General features: G+C 42.8%; 1 protein-coding gene across 1 annotated transcript; it reads left to right on the top strand.

Moving 5' to 3' along the window:
• Window positions 1-1,009: 1,009 nt before the first annotated feature.
• LOC142141288 (tubulin alpha chain) lies at window positions 1,010-6,917 on the top strand. The gene is made up of 4 exons (XM_075199625.1): window positions 1,010-1,142; window positions 4,821-5,043; window positions 5,328-5,476; window positions 5,581-6,917. The coding sequence occupies exons 1-4, from the start codon at window positions 1,140-1,142 to the stop codon at window positions 6,553-6,555; spliced, it is 1,350 nt and encodes a 449-aa protein (XP_075055726.1). The 5' UTR covers window positions 1,010-1,139; the 3' UTR covers window positions 6,556-6,917.
• The last annotated feature ends 828 nt before the right edge of the window (window positions 6,918-7,745 follow it).

The raw sequence follows: 7,745 nt of genomic DNA, 5'->3' as shown, positions 1-7,745 counted from the left end.
CACCACTAGGTGGATAGCATTACATGCAGTCTCCTGTCACAGGAAACTGCTTATAAAAATGGTATCAATCAATATAGACCGCAGTCTGCATATAAAACTGGAATCAAAATAGACAGGAGAAATATATTTATTTTTTGAGCAAAATGTTAGAAAGGTTTGTGAAATGGAGCATCTGGAAACTACCAGTGTGCACTTGGCTCCTATTTGTGAGAGGTTGTCTGGAGCTGTAGCTGCATCAGCCCCATTGGTAATAAGCCCCATTATTAAAAGTTCCAGTAAGGGGTTTCCTACAAATAATTGATCTAGTCCTGCTTCTTAATGCTCAAACCACTTTATATTATAGATCACTTTTTCTAATGACAATGGGTAACCAGCCTTAAACTAATTGTCTTTCTCTGCACAACAGCAAACTAACTCCATCCATAACACACGATAGAACTGCATAGAAGCACTTGTATAACACTCTACTATAGCCCTATGGGCGGCTTGCTTGGCGCTCGTTTTTCATGCAGCACTGAAATTCATGGTCGAATAATCACTTCTTGAATTACAAGCTGCGTCAAGCTAGACTGCACTCCATGACGTAGCCTGTAACATAACCTGATGTCTTGTTGCACACACAATGCCTCTCTGTAAAGTGACATATTAATATACATACATTATATAATGTAAAGAAGAGACCAGCACTGTATGCGAGTGACTCGGAGGACAAGGGATATATCACGCCATTACCATGTTTGGAGTTACTAAGAGGCCAGACCTGTGCAAGCTGTGTAACACTGATAAGCCGCCCTCTTGCCACACATACACACACCACCACCAGCCCACGTGATGCCGCAGATCCGTACACTACAGCCATCACTTCCGCCCGCCACTGCGCCCAGCTCGGCGTTCTACGTTGTCTTTCGAATATTCGAAAAAGCCAATCACCTCTCCCCACCCAGACCGAGCGACCGCCCCCAGTGTGGAGGACCCGCCCGCGTGACGTCACACGGACAAAGTTGTTAAAAGGCCCCGCCCGGCGCGCATTCCAAGGCAGTTCTTACCGAGACTCCTTGCTGTCGACCGGTGAGAATCCAGACTTCCCCGAACGTTATTTTCTTACCTTTGTTGTTGCGGAACTTTTAAGACGAGCAATCATGGTGAGTAATGTGAGCGGAGAGCGCACCACGTATCTGTCACAAAGCAACGCTGGGCAGTGAGGAGCATCCATTGTATGGGAAGAGGAGCCGCCTTTCATTCTATCATAGATGCTCAGGCACCATGTGCTTGTCCGGAGCTCCCTAATTCTCCAGTAAGCGAGCTGTAGTCCCGCACCTGCTAGGGCGCCACATGCAGCCCATTTATGCGTCACACGCCCGAGCTCCCGATTTTTCGGCGATATCCCGGGGTTTAGACAGGGCGCTCCCCAATGAGCGGCATATGTGCTGGTGCGTTGTAACCATCATTTTATTTGATGAATCCATAGCCGCAAGGGATGAGTTTTATGGCCTCAGTATGATGTCACATGGGTGGACCGGTTTCCGGGTGTGAGGGAGACAACGGAACAATGCCGGAATCGGGATGATTGCTGTAGACTAATATAACGGCCCCGTGCTGGAGCTCCAACAGGCAGATGTAGCATATAACACTTCTATACAGGATTAATGTGCAGTGTGACCGCGCTGCACAGATAAATGCGCACAGTCATACAGGAAAGGAGAGCCCTTCCCCACCCCTCCCTCTACTGGTGGGCACCGCCGCCCTCACACTCCCCCTGCTGCAAGAACGACGAATCTTCCGCAGCCCGACCCTCCCCACCGCCCCATCCCTGGGACTGCCTGTCCTCTGACGCAGTACATTTACTGGTCCTAGTCCTGGACCCGCAACGCCTGGAAGTAGTTCCGGCGTCTGCGTTTACTTAGTTCTTGGGTAGGTCTGTTCCACAGATGTATTATAGACATTGGGTGTTGTTGGATTAGAGTGTAAATTCTACGGCAGAGGTATATACACATTGTTACAAATAACATAAAATATGCTGGATATAGTCGCCATTTTTTTTTACAGTGATTGATGTACATACATCAGGTGGATGCTAGTGCAGGATCATCGGGTGGATGCTAGTGCAGGATCATCGGGTGGATGCTAGTGCAGGATCATCGGGTGGATGCTAGTGCAGGATCATCGGGTGGATGCTAGTGCAGGATCATCGGGTGGATGCTAGTACAGGATAATGGGTAGCGGTTCAGATTGATGCTGCCTGCACATGGTAGGTGTGGTGGACACTGGGATGAAGTCATTGTTTCCCGATCACTGGCCATGACGTATCATCTGCTGACTCAATGTGTATGAGCAGAGACCGCAGCATTTCCTGGTTCACTCTGGGAGCATGTATAATGCAGATAAACTGGGAGTGGTGAATGCCCATGGGGTTTGATCAGACTCTGAGCCGATTGACACCCTTAGTTATAGTATAAAAATAAAACCGCAGTACTGCATATTGACCTTGGTGCACTGTTCAGTTGTAGTTCTTAATAAGATTTAGGAGTGGTTATCCTAATTAAAATATAATCATTATCTACATGTGTGTAGATGTAAACTGCTCCCTCCAAGGAGGAAAGCCCATTCAAATTTGTAGATGTTTTGTTTTATGAGGTAGAATATTTTTTTAGAATTTAAAGCTTGATGCATTTCCATATGGAGATATATATATGGAGATATAGATATAAACACCACAGTAGATGCAGCAATTATGTGTAGTTTGGTGAGAATAGAAGATTGAGGCCCGGTAAAGACATGTGGACCCACTACTTTAAGGTTATTAAAAATAACTTGTGATAAAATCTGGTTTCTATGGTTTAAGAGATGCTCACCTGCAGCTGTCAAAGATCAGCACAGTGGTTAGCACTTCTGCTTCACAGCACTGGGGTCATGAGTTCAATTCCCAACCATGGCCTTATCTGTGTGGCATTTGTATGTTCTCCCTGTGTTTGTGTGGGTCTCCTCCGGGTACTCAGATTTCCTCCCACACTCTAAAAACATACTAGTAGGTTAATTGGCTGCTATTAAATTGACCCTAGTCTCTCTCCCCCTTGTGTTAGAGAATTTAGACTAAGCTCCAATGGGGCAAGGACTGATGTGTGAATGAGTTCTCTGTACAGCGCAACGGAATTAGTGGCGCTATATAGATAAATGATGGTGGGGATCTGAATTTAAACTAGGTAATGGTAGGTTGTTGATGAAGCTGACTGGATAAGTCACATCAACCAGCTATGTGACAGCCATTTGGTGCCTGCAGTTCATGTTCACATTTTTTCCCAGCTGTTAAACTGAGAAGTGACTGTTCAGGCACCAATATGAAAGCACCTTCAGCACCACATGGGGCCCTCATGGTTCTGCTACAGAGGTGTATTGGGGGGGAACTGTGCCTTGCAGGTTGTGTTCTCTAATAGACTTGCCTTTTCCAGCTTCACTCATTTGATGGTGTATTGTATTCTTAAAAATTAAATTTAGATCTTTGCTTTATCTCTGTACCAGTCATATCCTGTAACATACATTTCAATGTGTGTGGGATGTAATTGTATTGTAAAGATGTGTCATAAGCTTACTTCAGACACGTGCTATAACTTAAGCATTCTCTACACTAAAGCGTGGTTAATCCTGTTGCTGCCGGTCTGGCATTCCTCAGTGAGTCAGTCGAGAGAAATTTGCTGGTTTCAGCCGGTTTATAGAGTGGAACACAAATTAGTATGTGAAGCATATGATTAAGCATCTGCTTCATAGAACAATAGGGACAGGCAAGCTTGGGAGTGCCAGGGGGACACGGGAGCAGAACATTAATCAATAGAGCTTTTTATATGATACTGGGAATGGTTTTGGGAAGTTGCAGAAACATTTTGTAGCAGAAGATACTTTGTAACAAGTTAATGGCAATATAAATGTTTAATCACCATTTATCCATGCGCTGTTTGTTCTAGACTGCATTGATGTGATTGGCAGGGAGGCTTGGCTGTAGTGGGCTGTGTCTGAATGGGCCTTGTGAATGGCCTGTGGTTAGTTCACATCCATTTATCCCCTTTTTTGCCAGATATTCCCTTGTTGCTGGCAGACCCTCCCAATCACAATAAATGGTGACAATCCCCTTTAAATGCATTAGTGCATACAAAAGAGCGTTTCGCTTTTGATGAGTGTTCTCAGCATTGTTGATAAAGTTGACCTGTCACCATAACCGTAGAGGTGTCAATTTTGTGTGTTGAACAGTTATGCAGACTATTAATTTGCTACTAACCAATGACTTCACTTGTAAGGCCTGTCTTCCTGGGGATTTAATAGCATGGATTGCATTTTACCCTGGTGTAATTTGGCCTTAATTGTTCCTGGACTCTAACCACACAGCAGAATGAATTGATAGATTATGCATTTAGCGAAAAGTTGATTTAAAAATAGTGTGGGATGATAGATATACTGCAGAATGGAACAGCAAAAATGGAACTCAAATTAGATCACCCATTATTTGCACCTCAGCAAAACAGACTGTTCTGTTACAAGCTCTATTCCTGTGTAATTTTACCACAACTAATATCTATGTAGGCGAGTGGTTTAATCTGCTGTTATATTGTATTGCCTGTCAAACTGGATAAGTCTGTTTCTGTAGGTAGGAGGAAAAGATTAATTTTTACAGGTATATGAAATGTGATGTTTGAGTACAAGTTGGGAAACTGGTTCAATGATCACCATACAACACATAAATTCTTTGTAATTCATATAATTTCTCACTTCATCAATTGCTGTTTCAGGTGCACTGTAGGACATGTATTAAGCTGTTTATTTTCTCTTTTCAGCGTGAGTGTATCTCTATCCACGTTGGTCAGGCTGGTGTGCAGATTGGTAATGCCTGCTGGGAGCTGTACTGCCTGGAACATGGCATCCAGCCTGATGGGCAGATGCCCAGTGACAAAACCATTGGAGGAGGGGATGATTCCTTCAACACCTTCTTCAGCGAGACTGGGGCTGGCAAACATGTCCCCAGAGCTGTGTTTGTGGACCTGGAGCCAACAGTCATTGGTAAGTTCTAAGCAGCCTGAAAATCATTACAAATAATTCCTAAACTATTTTTATTTATATTGCTGGTCTACTGGCTTACGGATTGTTTTATTTAGAACGAATGAATAATTTTGGAACAAGAAGGTTATGGTACCTGCTGGTTCTTGTTACTCTTGTCCTGTACAGAAAAAACATCCATAGTTGATGTATAGTAGGGAATTCTTTTTGGGATCGCTATAAACAATAGTTATCCTTGAGGACTTGTAAGCATCAAAAGCTTTAATCAAATTAATTTTATTTTGCAGATGAGGTGCGCACAGGTACATATCGTCAGCTATTCCACCCAGAGCAACTAATCACCGGAAAAGAAGATGCTGCCAACAACTACGCCCGTGGTCACTACACAATTGGCAAGGAAATTATTGATCTAGTGCTTGACAGGATTCGGAAACTGGTAGGTTAATTTTTTTTCAGATAGGGAGATGCCCAAAGTGAACAGCACACTACACATAGCTCTTTGTGGAGGTATGGAATGTAATTGTCATTTTTTTTCAACAGGCTGACCAGTGCACAGGTCTTCAGGGTTTCCTGGTCTTCCACAGCTTTGGCGGCGGTACTGGCTCTGGTTTCACCTCTCTGTTGATGGAACGTCTCTCTGTTGATTATGGAAAGAAGTCAAAGCTGGAGTTTGCCATTTACCCAGCTCCCCAAGTGTCCACTGCTGTTGTTGAGCCCTACAACTCCATTCTGACCACTCACACCACCCTGGAGCACTCTGATTGCGCTTTCATGGTGGACAATGAGGCAATCTATGATATCTGTCGTAGAAATCTAGATATTGAGCGCCCAACCTACACTAACCTGAATCGCCTTATTAGTCAGATAGTATCTTCTATCACAGCTTCCCTCAGATTTGATGGAGCCTTGAATGTAGATCTGACAGAGTTCCAGACCAATTTGGTGCCCTATCCTCGTATTCACTTCCCTCTTGCCACCTACGCCCCAGTTATCTCAGCAGAGAAAGCCTACCATGAACAGCTGACAGTAGCTGATATTACAAATGCTTGCTTTGAGCCAGCTAACCAGATGGTGAAATGTGACCCACGCCACGGTAAATATATGGCTTGCTGCCTGTTGTACCGTGGTGATGTGGTGCCCAAAGATGTTAATGCAGCTATTGCGACCATCAAGACCAAGCGTAGTATCCAGTTTGTAGACTGGTGTCCTACTGGTTTCAAGGTTGGCATTAACTATCAGCCACCAACGGTGGTTCCAGGTGGGGATCTGGCCAAGGTACAGCGTGCAGTGTGTATGCTAAGCAACACCACTGCCATTGCAGAAGCCTGGGCTCGACTGGACCATAAGTTTGACCTTATGTATGCTAAGCGTGCCTTTGTGCACTGGTATGTGGGTGAGGGTATGGAGGAGGGAGAGTTCTCCGAGGCCCGTGAGGACATGGCTGCCCTGGAGAAGGATTATGAGGAGGTTGGGGCTGATAGTGCTGATGCAGAGGATGAAGGTGAAGAGTATTAAAAACCATTTCTACTCACTTGAAATGTGCTTTTCTTTAGCTAACTTTCCATCTAGTATTTTTTTTAAAGTGCCATTTTAAATATGGTTCCTAATAAGTGAAGACTGTTTAATTTCTGCAAGTTACAAGTGAGACTTTATGAAGTAAGCATAAAAAATTTGAATTAAAATGTAAATGGCGTTGGTTTGCTTAAGTCTGTTACCATTTTCAAAGTGTTTAATTTATGCTGTTAGCTATGCTTGACAATGCAGTGCAAAAGGATAGCACTGTAGTGACCAAATGTTTCAAATAAGCATGTATACAGTACTGAGCAATTTGGGGACTTGATGCTTTTACTGTATTAAATTTAGCAATTCTACCAGTTTCTGAAATGTGTCATATTGGATGCATTTTTAAATTACACCTGTGAGCAGTTACATTAACTGTAGTTATATTTATCACATACTCCATATGGCTTGGGGAAAAACTAGCTTCAGTTTGCTATAACTAAAGGAAACTATTCCATAAGATGGTTTACAGTAAGCACTGCTAAAGCTGTAAACTGGTGGGTAGGTGGACTTTAACAAAGCATTATGGATACATTTGTTTGGTGGGGTGTAGCCTGCATTTGTTAATAGAATATCAAACAAATATTTGATATTAATGCAATGTGATAAAACTGATTTAGAATCTATAGTGACATAGAATAAATAGGCTGATGCTTGTTGGAGTAAAATAGGAAACACATTGTGTAGTGGTTAAAATTGATCAGTGAGATCACATACACTCCAGGTGAAATGTCTGAAAATGGAAGCAACAGTCAGGCTAACCATTGGTGCTGGATCCTTGACCTGAGGAACTGCAACCAAATGCTTGTGGTATGTTGTAAATTAACACAATAGACAATAACTTTTCAAGTGCTTGAAAAAAGTTCTGCATTATTTATATTAAAGCTGCCACCACACCCTACATAATACAAATCAAACCAATATAAACAATGGCACTCCCTTATACTGCAACAATACATACAAAGTGAAAATAAAGTTATAGATCTTTAAATGGGTTGGTTTTATTTTATCCAATTTGTGCTCCACATTTGTATTCCTCTTATGCATTCATCAAACAATAAACACAAAGTAATAGTGTAGAAGTCTTGTTGACAACAGAACTTTGAATAAGTAATCACTTTTACAGAACACCCATCCAGTATGTG

Source organism: Mixophyes fleayi, chromosome 2 (assembly GCF_038048845.1).
Source record: "Mixophyes fleayi isolate aMixFle1 chromosome 2, aMixFle1.hap1, whole genome shotgun sequence".
Classification (NCBI taxonomy): Eukaryota; Metazoa; Chordata; class Amphibia; order Anura; family Limnodynastidae; genus Mixophyes; species Mixophyes fleayi.
The sequence above is the reverse complement of the archived record's forward strand: the minus strand, read 5'-3'. Positions and strand labels throughout refer to the sequence as shown.

What these genes read in the sequence shown, in the direction of transcription:
- LOC142141288 (XM_075199625.1), top strand. An exon ending in CCTGGAGCCAACAGTCATTG is followed by an intron (nt 5,044 to 5,327) that starts GTAAGTTCTAAG and finishes TTTATTTTGCAG; the next exon opens with ATGAGGTGCGCACAGGTACA. An exon ending in TTGACAGGATTCGGAAACTG is followed by an intron (nt 5,477 to 5,580) that starts GTAGGTTAATTT and finishes TTTTTTCAACAG; the next exon opens with GCTGACCAGTGCACAGGTCT.